Source organism: Poecilia latipinna, unplaced genomic scaffold (assembly GCF_001443285.1).
Source record: "Poecilia latipinna isolate Pla-1442-1.1 unplaced genomic scaffold, P_latipinna-1.0 Scaffold176, whole genome shotgun sequence".
NCBI lineage: Eukaryota > Metazoa > Chordata > Actinopteri > Cyprinodontiformes > Poeciliidae > Poecilia > Poecilia latipinna.
Window position 1 is genome coordinate 296,588 of NW_015112792.1, and position 18,526 is coordinate 315,113.

Consider the following 18,526-nt stretch of genomic DNA (forward strand, 5'->3'; position numbering starts at 1 on the left):
ATGAAGGAGCTATCTGCTGTGTGAGTGGCAGACGGCAGCCTGCTGCCTCTGATAGTGCTCCACTTTGGTTAGGTAAATAGAAACTTAACTGAACTGAAACAATTTAAACAGCCTAAATGTAAGGGGATTAAAACTGGTCAAACAGTGGCTGAGCACAGGGATGGCTCCTAGCTAATAATGCCCCACCGTAAGAATAAGCAATATGTTAAAAAAAAAAAAAAAAAGAAAACGGAAAGACAGGGATGGCACAAACAATGTCAGAAAACATAAGAAAGACAGAGGACACATAGCTTGCTTCTGATGCCTTGGTGCTCTTTGACCTACAAAAAAACCCCTCTCCTACGCCTGCAAAATGTTGCATGCAAACATACAAATGGCAAAAGGCAGAAAAGGCAGGACAGACCCGGAGACAAGTTTCCGGCTGGACGCCCTCGCATCGCAGCAAAGTCTCGCCCCGCTCTGCCCAAAGGCCGTTTCCAGACTGGGCAGTGGAGTGAGCGACCCCGCCTGACTCTAACGCTGTGTGGCAGGGGGACCTCCAGACAGATGCTCCCTGCCACTGGCATGGTGTTGAAGAGGAGATGGTATTCAGTCTGTAGCAGACAGCAGTGGAAATTCAGAGGCAGGAAAACAGAGAGAGAAACTGAATGCTTGAATGGCAATGTTGGGAGTTGGGGGGGGAGGTGAAGGAGGAATAACGATGGCAGGGTGGTGAAGATGGTGTTGGTGGGGGGTAGTGTGGTGGAGGCGGATGGGGGTTCGGGGAGGGGGGGGTGGCTGTAAAAAGGAGAAATAAATCAAGTCAAAGCAATTTGTGGCAATGGCTGCTGCAGTGTCATTAGGAATCCCGTCACGCAGCAGCTCCTCTGAGCAGTCAGCAGGCGCAGGTTGACAGGAGGCCAAAGAGGAATTTTAATTTTTACTCCCTGTCTCACAGCTCCCACCTCACATTCGTTTCCTAACCAGCGTCTGCCAATAGTGGCCTTCAAACTCATCCACCACCGGCAGCCTGTCCTCCATTAAACCTCTTTGATATTTTACTCGAAAATCAAACCTAACATATCTCCCACACCGCTTCTGGATCAATGATTGTCAAACATTGACAGGCAGTGTAATGTATTTCATGCATCGACGGATTATAAAATAAGAGGCCCCCTGGGCAGTGACATGAAAAAGTCCCCCCATTTTATTTGAGGACAAAAGAACCAAACAACCAAAAACACGCACATAGATAAGAAAGAAAAAAAAAAGTCCCATCAGCAGACAAACTACTTCATATATTCTGGATTTTGTTTTTAAAGTAATTTCAGTGACGAAGTATGAGTCACTTAAAAAGTCTTAGTTTGTGGTGATTTCATGTCTTTAAAAATTATTTCTAATTCATTCACTTTTTCACATTCCATTGTCATTCTGATATTTTCATTATGCAATTTCATTCTAAGTCTATTTGGTGTTTCATTGGGGCCATGAACCTCATACATTAAGAATCTAAATGAAGAAAGGATAATCTCCAACATTAGCCTTGCTCTGCTTTTTTTCCTAAATAAGCATTTTAGCTATTTTTGTATTTATTAGCTATGTTTAGCATACTGAATGGAGCAAGTCAAAGTAAAACAACATGCGACTGATTCCCAGTGGTGGAGAAAGTACTCAAAAAATGTACTTAAGTAAAAGTACAACTACCACATTAACATTTGTACTTAAGTAAAAGTAAAAAATATTGGCTTTTAAAAATACTTAAGTATTACAAGTAAAAGTACTTGCTGAATGCATTACCTAATCCCTAATACAATATCATTAAATGAACCGATCGTATTTAATTTTAATACATTAGAAATGTGCCATTTTAATGAACAATGCCTTAGATAAAGCATGTTTTTATTATGTTTACTCTCTGTAACATAATTTAGACTTAGTTATGAGATTCTATGCATCATAATTTCAGGGATGGAAACATCTTGTCTCCTTCACTTTTTTTGCCACTAGTGGCATTTATTTTTAAAGAAATCCAACAGAAAGGGGATGGAAAGAAGGTGGGTGGGGGAGGACATGCAACCAGGAGCCACGTAGCAGAGTTGTAGTCAAGACCAGCACCCGGCGCTACGTGACACAAAAAAATTAAGTTTTACCTATCAAAATTGGTTCTCAAATTGATCTGAAAGATCCCCATTCATAAAACACCTAGATATTAAATACTTAGAGCTGAAATAAATGTAATCAGTAAAGATCCGTCCAGAAGAATCGGATCGTTCCTGAATGTCATATTGCACTTTGGTCACAGCGTTGTTCCATATTTGCGACACCTCAGTCAACACCTCCACACAATAATTCAGTGCATGAGTGATAACTTTTTTTCATCGCAGATGCAACATGTGTGTCTCAGTCAGTACAGCTAGCTTTGCTAGCATCACGTCCACAGATCTTACCTTTCTTTAAGCTTTCCTTCCAAGTGACGCTAAAAGTTGGACAAAGTCCCCACCGTCTGTGAAAGCGAAGCGCTGCTGATTTTACATGTCGCCATATCTTATGATTTATGCAGCGCTATTATATTACTGACGATTAGACAGACATCTTCTCCCGCTCAGAGGAAACCACTGCGCATGTCTGGAGCTCCGCGTGCGAGTAACGGTGGAGGCGATGGGTGACAACAGACACTAAGTCACGTTATTGCTTGGATTTTACGGCGCCACCTAAAGACTCTGAACTTCACATTTTAACGGAAAAAAAGCGCAACGCGACTTGGATGTAACGAGTAATGCGACAGCTTTGTAGAAATATAGTGAAGTAGAAAGTACAGATACTTACTGTAAAATGTAGTGGAGTAAAAGTAGAAAGTACCCATTATTAAATCTACTTTAAGTAAAGTACAGATACACGAAAATTGTTCTTAAGTTACTTCCCACCATTGCTGATACCCTACATACAACTGACAGCTTTACAGCTAACATTAGCATTTTGGCTAATTTTAGATTATACACAAATTTTAGCATACTTCAGTATGCTAAAATTTGTGGACTTCTTCCATGTTAACTAACATGGAAGAAGTCAGTGTTAGTTAACATTCTTGTAATTCTCCACAAACTATTGAGTACACTGTATACTTTAGCATCGATAATAATTTTTATCATCAGAATGCTGCGTTCCAACTGACAGGGACACTTCGGCAAGCCCTTTTAAATTTCTTCAGAAATTTGCTAGTATTACTTGCTATTAATAGATGAGTCTTTTTTTTTCTTGTAACGAACTAAAGTGTAAATTAGATTTATACTTTTGTGTTGAATGTCTGTTTTATAATATATTTACCACCAATGACAAAATCCCCCCAAAATACTGCACAATTCACCAACTGCACAATTCTTGTTTAGTAGTAAATAGTGTAAAATAAGTAGTATTTCAAAAGAGCAGAAGAAATCTTATGTTTATTGAACAATAACAATATTTGTTGTTAGTCTGTTGCTAAGAGACGAGCGTTTTTTTTTTTTTTTTTTTTTTTTTTTTTTTTTTTTTGGTAACCAAGTGCCACGAAGGAAACGTCTGATTTTAACTTTTGCAAAATTTACCAACGGTAAATTTCTTGTGTCTAAGCAGATAAGCAGTTTTTCAAAAGTGCTCATGTTTTGTAAAGAGTTATTAATTTGGTATTAAGAAATTAGTATTTCTTTCTGGTAGCGAACTGCCACGAAGTACAAAACAGATTTTTACTTTTTGTTGAATGTCTCTTTTATAATATGTCTACCACCAATGACAAAAAAAACAAAAACAAAAAAAAAACATTTTCACTTTTTTGCAAAATTCACCAACTGTGCAATTCTTGTTTAGTAGTAAATAGTGTAAAATAAGTAGTACTTCAAAAGAGCAGAAGCAGAAGAAAAATTTACTGAACAATAACAATATTTGGTGTTAGTCTGTTGCTAAGAGAGGAGTGTTTTTTTTTTTTTTGGTAACCAAGTAGCACAAAGGAAACATCTGATTTTTACTTTTGCAAAATCTACCAACTGTAAATTTCTTGTGTCTAAGGACATAAGCAGTATTTCAAAAGTGTTCATGTTTTGTAAACAATTATTAATTTATTGTTAAGAGAAGAGTGTTTTTTGTGGTAACCAACTGCCACAAAATATAAATCAGATTTTTACTATTGTGTAAAAAAAGTACACAAAAGTAAAAAAATAAATAAAAAATAACTTTTCTGCAAAATTCACCAACTGCAAAATTCTTGTTAAGTAGTATACCATAAGTAGTATCTCAAAAGAAATTTTATGTTTTTTTGAACAATAACAATATTTGTTGTTGGTCTGTTGCTAAGAGATGAGCGCTTCTTCTGGTAACAAAGTGCCACGAAGAAAACGTCTGATTTTTACTTTTGCAAAAGTAAAAATCAGAAGGCAGTGCATTAACATTAGCACAAACATCAGCAGTGCACTGCCCACATTAGCAGTAGCCTTTTCCCTAAAATAAGCTATTCTTTTTATTGGAGGAAGTCAATGGAAGACAACATTCCAACAGATTTGCACATTTTGGCAGGCCCCGTTTAAATTTCTTTAAATTTTCCTCTGTTCTTCTGGGACACAATGCCATGTCAAAAATATACATTTTTTTTCAGACAATAGCTTGCAGAGTTCGAAATTAGCTTTTGAGTGCAAATAGAACATTTCTTCTTCAGATATATTTAGAATGGTTAATCCATGTATATACGACATGCAAAAAAGCATAAACTGTAAGGAAGAAAGGAAGAATTGTGGAAATGAGCAACAAGCATGTGGTCAAATTGACAAACAGATGGTGAGATGAATGGAGGGATAAATAGACAACAAGATCAATAGCGGTGAAGCTTGGTGCTTTATGTTGTTTCTGCCTTCTGAATTAAGGAATTAAGAGTAAAAGTCAAATATACATCAACTTGTGGTGATAAAGCTTTTTATCAAAATCACAACAATTAAGCAAAACAACATATACACAACTTAGAAAATATTTAAAACGCACTGTGTGGAGTCAATGAGTGAAATTACAGGGATGATGCCACATGATACATCTTAAAAATAGTTAGCGGTATATAAGTGGTAAATAAAAAAACAACAACAACAACATAGCAGATAAACTGAAGCATTACTCATAGGAAAATAAACTTATACAGCATTACACGGGGAGATGCTGCACAAACACACAACAGATAAGTAATGTGTTTCCAGCGTTGCCAGCAGAAGACAAAGTGGTAATAATGCTGCCGGAGCAAAGCAGGGCAGAGTAATGCTGCACATTTCTCCTCTCAGCTGCTACTTTAATAAGCAGGCAAAATGGCCACTGCTGAATAATTAATATGTGGCTCCATTAACATCATATTAGAATGCATTCTATCTCTAATTGATTTTTTTTTCTCCTCCTGTCTGTTTATTTATTTATTTATTCCGGTTGAAAACTTTTACTCCATCAGCAGACCACTCCGAGTCCACAGCGCGCGGAGGGTGAAATATGGCTGCTGCTGTTTAAATGTCAGCTTTGTAATTACACATGGAGCCACGAGCCGGGGCAACCCTGCGGCCTGAGGCCCTCTGATTTATGGTCGGGCACTGATCACACATCACTGCACAGACACATGCAGACAAAATGAATCCGAACCCTTTCCACTCTCCACTTCCAGACAACAAACCCAACTCATTTAACACAAGGCCTCCTTATCTCAGCAGAGTTGGTTTCGCGTGTTGCAGCCGAGCAAAAATTAAGAGTGTGAATCTACAAAAAATAAATCAAAGTTTTTTTTTGTTGTTGTTGTTTTTTTTTTATTAGGTAGGTTTCTCTGAAATCGTCCTGTTAAGCACAAAATAAACAAAGAGCTAACAGTTGCTTAAGAGTGTGGAAAAAATGTGAGCTTTCAGATTGAGAACTTAAATTATTAAATCACTTCTTGAGAGAAAAACAGAATTAAAACTGGAGAATTGTGATTCAGGATTTAATATGTCAAATCCAAACCATTTTATTCTTAATGTTTATTTTTCTCGATAGTTTAATGTTTCTACAAATTACAGAAATAATCATGAAGATGCTCATATCTCAAACATATTTTAATGTAATTCAGTTTCATCAAGACTTTGTATTACACTCTGTTTCCATGTACAATGATTTTGATACCCAATGATTTTGGGTATCAATGATTAATAGTAATTAAATGTTTCATTTAATTACTATTAAATGAGACAGATCATGATGTCTGATCAAAATTAACTAAGCAACATCCTGCTGATAGACATTTAACTGCATCACAAAACTGAAAAATGTGTTTGTCAAGGCGGTTAAAAAAGTTTCTCAGTCTGATACAAACTGATGCCTGATTGGTGGTTTCATGACAGACATCTCTGTTTTATATCAAATTCAAATTAAAACATATTTTACTGATCCCAGAGGGAAATTAAATGTTATTGTAGCTGATATTAATTCTGATTCTTCAAAGAGTTATTGTAGGTAGTGATGGCTGTTGGCAGGAAATATCTCTTGTAGCGGTCTGTATTACAGCCAATCAGAAGAAGCCTCTGACTGAAGACACTCTGTTTTTTCCAAGAAGAGGATAGTATGTATAAAAAAAGGTCTGATATAAAATAACTAAAACTAATTAGGAGTGGAATGGAGAATAATTGTTACAAGAGGTGAATAGCACATTTAGAGATAGATGGAAAAAATGATAAGCTGTCTATGGTGTCTGGAGTCTCTGTGTTATTTTGTGAGTCTAAAATAAAGTTTAGGAAGTTAAAGGTTTGTACTGTTAGTGTCAGACTGAAACAAGACCCCGCAGTAAAACTTACACATTTTAGGAAAATAGCCATTATGGTTATTATTAAGCCGTGACAGCAAAGAGAGAGCTTAAAAAACAGAAACCCTCAGTCTGTGATGGGACGGTATGTCTGTAAAGCCACAGGGCTTTACAGAACAGAGTAAAGAAATGTGATCAGATGTTTCTTTCTACCAGAAGTCAATATTCATCTCCATGGAGCGGTGATTTTTGGTAAACATGGTTATTTATTGATCATTGTTTCACTTATGCAGCATCAGAAATTTAATTCAAAATAGTTTTGTCTAACAATAAAAACGAGCCATAAACTCTTTCTCTTTCCATCTGTATCGGTCTGCAAACAAATAAAAGTGTTGCCATCACCGGGACCCAATGTCCCCTCCCTGTTTCTTTTTGTTCAGCGGTCTAACACACTCTAGTGGCATGTGAGATCCCCCCCCCCTTCCCCCCGCACCCCCCTCGGTCCAATAAAACCCCCCTCATGCACTCCACCCATCTGTCAGATTATAGGCAGAGATACCTGCTGGAAAAACCAATCTATATCTGGATGAATGGAGGAGGAGAGGCAAGGCCAGATCAATGTACAGATATTGATACAAGCAGCCATGCAAGGAGACTCCTCTCCTTCTGAACTCATTCTCCTTCTCTCTGAAAAGATTAAGAATCAAGATGAGCTGCTGAGTAAGGCGTGCGACTGTATGTGTGTGTGCGCGCTGATGACAAAAGAGACACCGTAGCATGCTGGCAGATACTGTAGATAGAGAGAGAACGGAGGCCGGGAGGGAGCGGAGATACATAGAGGAGACACGGATTACCACCACAGAGCTCAGTAATGGCGTGAAAGGAGCACGTCAATAATGAATACCTCCCATTACAGAACGATAGACTGCTGCTGCAGCCTGCGTGGCACAACACCTGCTGACTCCCTGATCTACCTGAAATTACACTGATGCTCTCACACTGAGCTTCTCCGAGCTTACAACACACACCACCGACTGCAGAGAGCGGAGAACACAACACTCCACCGCGCTACACTGCACGCACTAAATCCAAGGCGGGGAGATGCAAAACTGAATTCATTTTCCAGCACAGTAGATAAGTCGAGCATCAGGGTCTGAACTCGTCTGACGACTCCCCTGTCGGAGGGTGAAGGCTCCCCTTCCTTCAAAGAGACGGGGCTTGACATCCAGGTGTTTTATAGTATTTGTGGCTCTGATCATCCATCAAGCCGATCGATCACTCTCCCAGCAGCTTTTATTAATGATCTTGTCAGCCAGCCCGCTCTCTGGTGCAGCCGCTTGTCCAGAATGATAGATCATTAGCTAGTCTGCCTGCTATTTATTCTCTCATGACCTTGTCTCTCTCCATTGTTGAGTGGGCCGAGTTATGAGTGCTAGAACATGATTATTCGGTATTGATCTGTGATTTTTTTTTTCTCTTTTCTTTGAAAAGTTTTTAGCCTCTTTATTTTAACAAGAAAATGCTGGAGTAAAAGTTTGCATGCGACAAATAGCTAGTTTTGAAAAACTCACCTTGGGCAAAAATTGCCATTGATTTTGGAATTTTTAACAACTTATTTGAACTTTTAGACTACAAGCCTATTAGAAAACACAATTCTTTTTTTTTAGCAAAACATTGTGTTTTGTTAACAAAAAAAGAAAAGTGAAACGTTAGCAAGGTGTATCTACACTACAAGCTTGTACAAATTGATATTCTGGTTGGGTTTCAAGTTGGATGAGGACAACGTTCAACTTCATAAAGATCTTAAAGGTAAAGTCAGAGGAATAATTTTGTGTATTTTCTTTTTTTTATATATATATAGATTTTGAGTGCTAGCAAAAAAAAAAAAAAAATGCAAACAAATCAAAAATCCACCAGCTTTCATCGTTTGATGACTGAAAACATCCAAACAAAAATTTTCCTGCCAGTTCATCAAAGAGCTGATGAAGATATTTCTGCTAATGCTACAGGGGAAGGTTTGCCCATCACAGCGACATTTTCAGGCCTCGAGCGATGCTGCTGGTAAGGCTGAAAACGTGTCGTGGAACATCTCAGTGACGCATAGCAATAAGAGGCGGGGAAGAAAAAAAAAAACAGTAAGACAGTCGTAGAATAAGAAAAAGAGTAAAATGCCAACGGAGAAAAGGCAGCGTGGAAAACAGAGAGCGATTCAGAGGAAGTTTCACAGGAGTGAAGCCCAAGGCTGAGCCGGTGAGGTGTAAGTAGCTTTAGAATAAACATGAGCTCCATATAAACAACAACCTGCCAGTACAAGCATCGGTTAAGCACCCACACAGGCCTAGTGGCACTCTGGATCCACTCATGTGTGTATGTAAACTTGGGTGTCCCTGGGGCTGATGAGCCTTCGCTGTCATCCTCCCATCACTCTGGCTCTCTGCCCACTTACATTCATAAAGCCTGTCATGTTGATCAACTAGCCGCAGGCACACGGGCTTTTGTGACTGTCAAAAGTGTGCATGTAAATGTTTGACTGTATAATTATAGCCCCATTTTCTGTTTGCTCCTGGAATGTAAAACAGCGCAGCGGCATGTGAGCGCTTTGCCACGAATCCAGAAGCTACTGTGTTTGTTTGCCTCGCTACTTGAGTCTGACCTGTTTATTATGCAGTCTAAAGAGAAGAAGGAGGGACTTTGTTCTCCTCCAGAATCATTCGTGATGGATGGCTTTCATGTTCAGAGAAGAGTGGCAGGCAGAGAGATGTCTGCGGAGTTACAGTGAGAGGATGTGTGTCAAAATAACATAAAATATACGTCCAAATCCTCAGAGAGCGCGCCGCTACACTGCTGACCTCGCTGCATTGTGAATCAGGCTCTACAAACAGTGGCAATATGAGCATGTTTTAAAAATGCTTTGTACATTGTACACTATAGGCCAAAGGTTTGGAAGCGACTTTAACTTCACAACATGGAAAATCTGTTTGGGAAACATTTACTGCGATACTCAGTAAATTTGAATAGAAGAAGCCAGGATTGAAAAGATTTACAAGATTACAAGATCTTCTGTGAGCTTTTGTTTTTAGAGTTCTCTACAGCTGATCGTCTCCCTCAACTGAGCACCAAATCCTCTTCATCCTTCATAACATCTATGAAGGCTCTCTGTAGTTTTTCTTCCTCAGACACAAAAAATGCACAAAATCTCACCAAGTATTTTTGATCTAGTTTCTAAAAACTAACATACAAGTAACTTTTCAGCAAGATACAAGGACTTGTTTTAAGTCAATAATTCCTTAGTATGTATGAAAAATTACTAGTTCCACTGGCAAATTATTTAATTTATAAGACGGGAAAACGTCTTATAAGAGAATTAATCTGCCAGTGGAACTAGTACTTTTAAGATTTTATTTACTTAAAACAAGCAAGCTCCTATATTGTGCAGAAAAGTTTCCTATGAGGTAGCTTTATCTTATTTCAAGTGCTCTAAGATATTTGTACTAGACCAAAAATAGTTGTTGAGATTTTGTGTTTTTACAGTGTGTGAATGAAAAACTCACTCAGTTTGCAGCCTTTGATGGGACACGATCACTGTTCAGACCTTGGAGGCAGGGTTGCATGCGATGTGAAAACACAACCACAAAGATTCAAACTCTCTTTCCGAATCTTTGTAAACATTTTTGAAAAACCTTTTGCCACTCCATTGACACTCTCTCTCCGTCTCTCTGTCCTAAACAACCTCGCCGGCATCCCTACAGGCCCCACCCTCCAGGACCCTAGAGCCCAATAAGCAGCCATCTGTAGACAACCTCTTACACTACGCTCCAGCGAACAAAGGCAGAAGGTGGTTGAATGTGTGTGTTGAGGAGACAAAAAGGAGAGGTGAAGGCAGTTCAAGGGTACAAGAGCAGTACCCGTCGACTGTCTGAAGCCCCCGCTCCGCTCCTCCTTGATTTTGAAAAACCTCCTCAGCACAACCTTCAAACACGCACGAGATGTTTCTGCATACCCAGGCCTCCTTCCGGTGGCTCCGGTCGAGGACCTGAGCGTCTTGCAAGGTGGGGAACCCGAGGTGCATTGGAGCTGTCCTCTGACTGCTCATCCATCCTATCCTGCCAGCCCACAGATCGATAGCACTGCTCTCTTAATCAGGTCTCTGGTGGCTGTGGGCGGACGAGCATGTGTGTGTGTGTGTGTGTGTGTGTGTGCGGACAGGAGGCCGCATCAGCTGGGGGTTGCACTTCTATATCTTTCCATCTTCAGCTCTCTGCCCATTCATCATGACATGACTGTTTACCTCAGCCTGATTTCTTTTTCTACTTCGTCACCAACTTCACTTTGCATCACTTACTGAAAACTCCATGAGTCTTTTCCGTCCCTTTCTGTCCCTCCCCTCCTACCAACTTTCTCTCGTTATCGCTTCATTCTGGTTTAGAGTTCTTTCTCCGCTCTCTCCAGTTTCTGTCATTTCCTCACACACACACACACACAAAGTCTACTCTGGCAGCGTGCCACGGCTCATTCAGAGGGAGTCTGGCAGCCGAGGTGATCCGTGCGCTGCAACAATCTGCTGTGACTTGTGATGAAGACAGAAGAGGCGAAGTATTGGATAAATTGAGAAGAGAAAGGATGAGAGGCGAGGAGAGCGAGCGGGGTGAGAGGGTTAGTCAGATGGAGTGCGGGGCATCCAGCTGTGGTGTTTTGCCTTGCTGCAGAAGTTGTTTTCGAGCTCTCATCACACCTGTGTAGCCAAATTTATACACACACACACACACACACACACGCACACACACCTACACACACACATTGAGGAAACCAGTGTAACAGCATGCAGAGGAGGCAGACTTGTAAAAAAAAAAAAGGTTGGTAACTTTAGATACACTTCCAAAAATTTTTATTTACCACGTGTGTTTTATGTACAGATATTCAAGTGAATCAATCTATTTTTTTTTTACAAAGACAAAGTATGTTTTTCTAATCAATAACAAAATTATCTGTTGTTAATTTATTTGTGTGTAGCACCGTATCATCTTGATAAAATCATGATGGCTTCAAGAGCAGCGAATCCTACAACAGTGCCGACTGCCGTCATTCATTTCTTCTCAACTTTTCTTCCTTTACATTAAATTGATCATTTTTTTAAGAGCTATTGCAAGTAAAGCAAAAATATTTTTCTACATAAAACTTCGATCCCAAAAGTTCATCCTATAAAGTTTCACACTGCCATGTGTTATGAATCCAACGCAAAATGTTCTTTGTAAATACTAAAGATTTATAGGGGTTCATGTTATTGAATGCAGCAATACCTCTATGATGGAAAGGTAGTGTGTTAAATATTAACAACGTAGCTTCTGCTTAAATTAAACCACTTAGAAAGGTTTTCATATCTCATCAACTTTTTCTCATTTTGACACATTACAACTAGAATATTTTTGGATTTAGATCCCATCTTAATGGGATCTAAATCCAGTAGATTGACAGAGATTCATCATTGTGAAGTGGAGAGAGAAAATCTAAAAAAGTGACATTAGTGAACAACCATCATCATGAAGACCATGGAGCACAGCAGGAGAAAGCTGCGAAGTTTAAAGTTAGGTTAGAAAACATCTGGAGGTTGAAACATGTCACAGAGTAATGCTCGATCCGTTCTTTGAACATCGACGTGGCTCTTCACCTAAAACGTCAGAGCAAATGGAGAATGGTGCTCACCCGCCATATTCCAATTAAATATGTTGGTGTTTCACAAAATGTGAAAAAGTTAAAGAATGAAAGTGTTTGCTTAGGTTTTTGCAATTTTACACCCTTTTCAGAACCAGTTTAGAGAACTGGCAAATGAAGAGGATTCAAATAGTATTTTGGAAAACCTCTTGTCACACAACACGCATATTTGGAAACAGATTTGAATACTTCTTCTCTCTTTCCAAATTGCAAACCAACTTTTAACACACTACCCTCATCATGGAGCGACTTTATTCTGCTTCATCAAAGCAACCGTACTAGTTGTGACAAACAAGACCAGATTTATCTCCATGGCAAGTTCTGGGAGCTGTGACTGGTTTCCAGCGAATATCAACCATTATTCTGTTTCCTTTCACTACATTAGCGTGAAACGTCTGTCTGATCTGGAAGGAATATCTTGGAAGAGATGCGCACTTGAAGAAACACCCACGCTTTCACAGACGTCAAAGCCGTCCAGTCACGGGGAAAAGTGTCGCAGGAGGTCCTTCTTGTTGACTTTCCCCATCTGATTCCTCGGCATTTCCTCCACCAACACCAGGCCTGTCGGGATGATGTAGGGCGCCATGTGCTCCCTGCAATAAACAAGACGCTTTACACACAGATGACTGTTTAGGGGGGAAAAAATGCACAAAAAAAAAATAACAAAAGAATAAACAGTTATAAGGAACACAAGGCTGACAAATATGCCAATGCGAACGGGTGAGGGCGCACACTAATGCAACATCAAAACAACAACACAAAAATAAAAACAATTGCCAAAACAAAGGCTTGCCCCATGGCAGAGTAGTTGAGATAAGGAAAGAAACGTCCTTCATGCGCTCTGCAGCTCTCTGCCTTAATATCCCCAATTCCCTTCCAGACACAGACAATTCCCTTCATACAAAGCAACATAATCAAAATGAGATGAAAAAAAAACACAAAAAAAAAAAACTCGGCAAATAATAAAGAGAAAAACAGAAGGCTGCGATAATTAAAAGTGTTTTATTTTTCGGTTTTCACTGGTTGGCTGTTGCGTCGAGTCTTTAAGCCTGGAGCAGTTTTTATTATCTTCTAACCTAGTTTGTTTGTTTGCGTGTTATTGTGTGTGCTGCTGCTGCTGTGCGAGTGAACATAATGAGTCATACGGCTGCCATCAAACACTCCTTTCAGCAGATGTCTCCGTCTGTCTGACTCAGGGAGGAGAGTCTGGGTAAATGTGCATGCATACGCGTCTCCGTAACATGGCTCGCTCATGTCACCAATTTCTTCCGGGCACCCTGCGTGAGTGTGTGCGTGTGTGTGTGCACGGCAGCACAGAGCACAGTGGGTGTGATTCAGATTCAGAGTGACAGCTGAAGCCAGGGCACTGAAGAGTGAGCATCCGTCTCCTTGTTTATGTCTCATTTTATCTGCCTCCGTTTCCTCCACACTCTCGACTCAGCAACGTGTTGGCACTGTGGCTCCGCTGGCAGGACACCCCCCCGGCTGTGAACGCTGCGCCATGCGTATGTTTGCAGTTCAGCCCCGAACGTGTCAACCTGGGTCACCGGCAGCGGTGCTAATCTACCAGACTGGAGCAGCGGGATCTAACATTCTAACATCGTGACTCTGTATGGAGCCGTCAAGCCTGGACAAACCTGAGGTCCTACAGGGAATGTCACCGACGGGATTCCTGTACGGAGAGGAAATTTATGGCATTTTTCTTAACGAAAATATGAGTGGTTAGAAAAATAATACATTTTTTTAAAGTTTTTTTTTTGTTGCTTTTTTTTGCTATAAGTCTATTGCTGCATACACTCACAAACCAGAATTGTCTTTATCAAAAAGGTCAGGTGACTAAATCGTTTACTGTTTGCTGTAATTACAAATATAAGAATGATTTCAATTTTGAAAACAAAGAAATCACAGACAATACCCCAACATTATTATATTGGTGCATTTGTGTGCAGAATTTTAAGGACAGAGATTAATTTGATACGTACTCTGTAACAGAAATGGAAACCAGACGAGGCAGGGAAGGACAGCATTTTTCAGAGCAAAGACCAAAAGGCCCACCTGATCTTTGGAGGAGCTGTACAGCTCAGGTGTATGTCTAGGATTTAGTATATAACCTAACCCTGCTGTGACCTGTCTCCACTACTTTGCTCCCCTCCTGTCTGCTGTCTTCTTGGTGTGGTTTGCTCTCTTATGTTCTCTAATAAACTTCTGAGGCCTTCATACAACAGCTGTACTTCTGTTAAGATATTAATTACGCACAAATGGACTCTACTAAATAGGTGACTTCTGAAGGCATTCCACTTTCAAAGATTTCATTTTGTAGCATCAGGGCGAAACAGGTTTATTACAAATGAAGAACTTTTGTTATTGTTTTATTCTTATTTGCAAAACATTTAGGCAAATATGTCAAATTTACCCCCTACTTCATGGCAGGGCATGCAATTTCTTCAAAGCGCTGCCGGTCCGCTGGTGCACATGTGAGACTAAACACACTAATAACATTTAATTATTTTTAAAAGTTGTAGCACACCAATTATTGTTGATCACTTGGGGCCAACAACTGGAAAACAGTTCAAACATTAAAAGGAACAATCCCAATGATATGCAAACATCATCAACAAAAATCATATAACTCCATTGTACCAGAATGAATAATTCTTACCATCATTTCTTTTCACTGTAACAATAATCTGATCATCCAGAAGTGAAGATGATGAAATTGATAGAAAAGATTAAAAAAAAAATCACAGCGTTTGTGTGGAAACTACAATCAGCTTCAGACAAAACAAACTCCACTGACATTCAGAAAAGGAGGAGGAAATGTTTGACATCCACAGCAATCCTCTGTTTGCTTATCTTCCTCTTTTTTCTCTTCTTTCTCCTTATTAATCCGACTGCGGCTTCTTATTCCTGCACAAGTCTTTCAATTAACGAGAGAACTTCGGGGTCAGTGAGAGGGAATCCGAGAGCTGGACTTCTCTGCATTAGCGGTTTCTGTTTGGCTTCCATGAATAACAGCGCAGTATCAAATAAAAACACACCTCTGTGATAGTGGGATGTGGTGGTCTGTTGCTGTTGCAGGCTTAGGATGATGGATTGGTCAGAAGTTATTTGGGTCACAGGCTCCTCTGGTGGTGCGAGTCTGAGTCAAACTGTGGCCACAGTGTGAAAGAGCGCAGGTGGTAAACTTTCTAGACTTTGAGCGCAAAAACAACTTCCACTTTACTTATTTTGTTCCTCCCCTCCAGATATATTAACCTATAATTAGTAAATATTGGAATATGGAGCATGACGATGTGAATCATGGCTGGAGCATTTTATTTTTTTTGCTTGCCATATATTAAAATATACTATTGATAATAAAACAAATACGCTAATGTAAAATATACTGTCATACTTGTTTAATCCAGGTTTGAGCCTTAGAGCTTAATAACCAGAGACAAATTTGTTAGACTTTTTTAATCAGTTTTTTTTCCAAACATAGCTCACCATTTACATGTAAAAAAAAAAAACCCTTCCATTTCTTTGTTTCTTCATTTTATTTTTTACCAGTTTTTTGATAAAACAAGCCACACATGTTGTTTCTCAGTCAAGTACAAAAAAAAATCTCAATTTTTCAAATACAACTCTGTTGTAGCTGTTACTGACTACAATACTGCCGTAGTTGGTAGAGCTAGAACAATGTGACTATGGCTAAAGCTCTCTAAATCATTTTGCTAAATTGAACTTGGGAAGATTTGTATAATGACATTATTTTAAACGGTTATGTTTTGACCTCATTGATAATTTTTGTGTTTAATCGGTATTACTCAGATTGAAAAAGATCTTCTGATGTTTGTGCATGAAAGCTTGTTTCATTTCCTGTGCCAAAAATATACTCTTTTTTTTTCATTTGACAAAAAAAAAAAAAAGAGTACATAACCCCATTGCCTGAAAAGGTCATCATCTAAATGAATCATATATTTATTGTGACTCTGAAAGTCTGCATAGATGAAAAAAAATCTGAAAACCTGACATTACCTTGCCCAGGTCTTTAATTCTGGTAGAGTTAAACTCCGGCCTTTCTGCAGCTGCACCACGGCCGTGACCTTTTGACCCCACGTAGCATCTTTAGCGCCAATCACAGCCACATCTAAGTCACAAAAACAAACAGAAATATGTTAATGAAGTAATTGCTGAATTAATTAATTTGTTTACAAAATCTAAAAATAAGAAGTTTGACAAATTAAATATAAACTGCACTGGCCATCTAAGTTTATGAAATTACATTTTCTTAAAGAAAAAAAAATGCAGATCTTAATAATCAAATAATCAAAAAACATTTTGCTCGATAACTACTTTCATAAGTCCCATCAATATAACTTGTACTTTTAGGAACTGAGTAAAATCAGGTACCCGGCTGATATTAACCAGGTGATTAGTGAAGCTATCTGCTCAGGTAACGTGCATAAGATGCTTACAGAGTGTAAACTGTTACTTTTAAACAGAGTTACTTTAATAAAGAGATAAATAGTAGGGAAACCTTTCAGCCAGCTGACCAACAGTGTGCATTGAGTAATTCAGAATTAATAAAAACAACAAAACAATTGCTTTCAACGAAAGTTTGCACAGTACTTACCAACGATGTCTGGATGAGCCAGTAGGTGTCGCTCCACTTCGAGGGCGCTGATCTTATAGCCACCGCTCTTGATGATGTCGACGCTGCTGCGGCCCAAGATCCAGTAGACGCCATCTTTGTAGACTGCCGTGTCTCCTGAAACAGAAATGCAAAAAGACGCGGCGTGGCACAATGAAAGTAACGAAAATGATTGCAGCCAATCATTTGCTCAGAGAAGTCGATCCCGTAGATCGATCTTCCCGTAGAAGATCGCGTCTTCTACGGGAAGAATCGGTCTTCCCGTAGAAAGACGGGAAGATCGATTTAAAGAGATGTAATTTTGCTGTATATATTTTTGGCACAGGAAAAAGATTCAAGTTCAAAATTAAATCTTTTTACTCAAACATAGATTTCCATGCCACTTATATTCTGGTTGTGCTTAAAACAGGTCAACAGTGTTTACACTTTTAGCAGCTTCTGGCTTCATTAAACACAAGGAATTATTTGACTCAGGGAGAAATCTCAGTAAAAATATACTAAAAAAAAAAACAAAAAAAACGGAGCAGCACATGTGAATAACACAAATAACACAAAGAAAGCCAGAGATTTGTGTCTTTGGGTAAGGAAGTGTGTGGTTATGTGTGTGTGAGGCAGAGAAAGTCAGAATGCAGCAAATGGATGAGTGTTTAAGATCCTCCAGACATCCTCCAGATGCACACACACATAGGTGTCTGGGGGCCAGGTGTAGCGGAGTAAAGTATGTGGGGATAAGGGACGCAGCTGGGTCTGGGGAAAACGAGAGGAGGAAGTGGGTCAGTATGGATGAGTGGAGAGCGAGAAAAGGAGAGAAAAATGGACAGAGGTGGTGATGGGGAAAAAAAAAGATGGAATGGGAAGATGTCCTTTTAGGTTATTACAGGTGTTACTTTCAGGACAGCTGGTACCAGGAGGATGGATGTGATCGAGACACGGCGGTGGAGATAAGCAGAGTGTCGGAGTTAAGAACCGGTCTGAAGAGTCGCCATCCACCTGAAGCTGCAGCTGAACACCGGGCGGAGAACAAAGGAGTCCAAGTCCAAACACCGTTTCCTTCTGCTAAGCCTAAACCCATGTCGAAAGCTGAACAATGCATTGTCATGGCAACATCAACGCGTGCAATACCGCAATCGGAAAAATCTGCTTAGATGCAATACTTGCTGCAACGGACTAAAATTTAGATTTTTAGGTGACATATACATATACTCATTTGAACAAACGTTTGCTTTCGTTTGCACCGACAGCTGATGCATTTTATTTTATTGCTCCCAAAACACTGAGATTTACTTGAGCTCAAGGATAGTGGGACAGATTTGTCGATTTATAAAATGCATAGGTGTGGCTGGTGGTCTGTTAAAAAAGCTTGTTTTATACCCTGACCAAAAAAAAAAAAAAAAAAAAAAAAAAATTTTTTTTTTAAAACTTTGGTTTTTCCTTGAAATGGGGGG

At 39.3% G+C, this 18,526-nt stretch overlaps 1 protein-coding gene across 3 annotated transcripts in view; it reads right to left on the minus strand.

Annotated features, from left to right (window-relative positions):
* Positions 1-11,607: 11,607 nt before the first annotated feature.
* Positions 11,608-18,526, minus strand: part of acsf3 (acyl-CoA synthetase family member 3) — a 35,467-nt gene continuing 28,548 nt past the window's right edge. For all 3 annotated transcript variants that reach the window (XM_015030241.1, XM_015030242.1, XM_015030240.1), the window contains 3 exons: positions 17,064-17,198; positions 16,466-16,577; positions 11,608-13,041 (listed from right to left, as the gene is read on the minus strand). In XM_015030241.1, the coding sequence (XP_014885727.1) occupies positions 12,927-13,041; positions 16,466-16,577; positions 17,064-17,198 (362 nt within the window). In that variant the 3' untranslated portion in view covers positions 11,608-12,926. The remainder of the gene's footprint in view (positions 13,042-16,465; positions 16,578-17,063; positions 17,199-18,526) is intronic.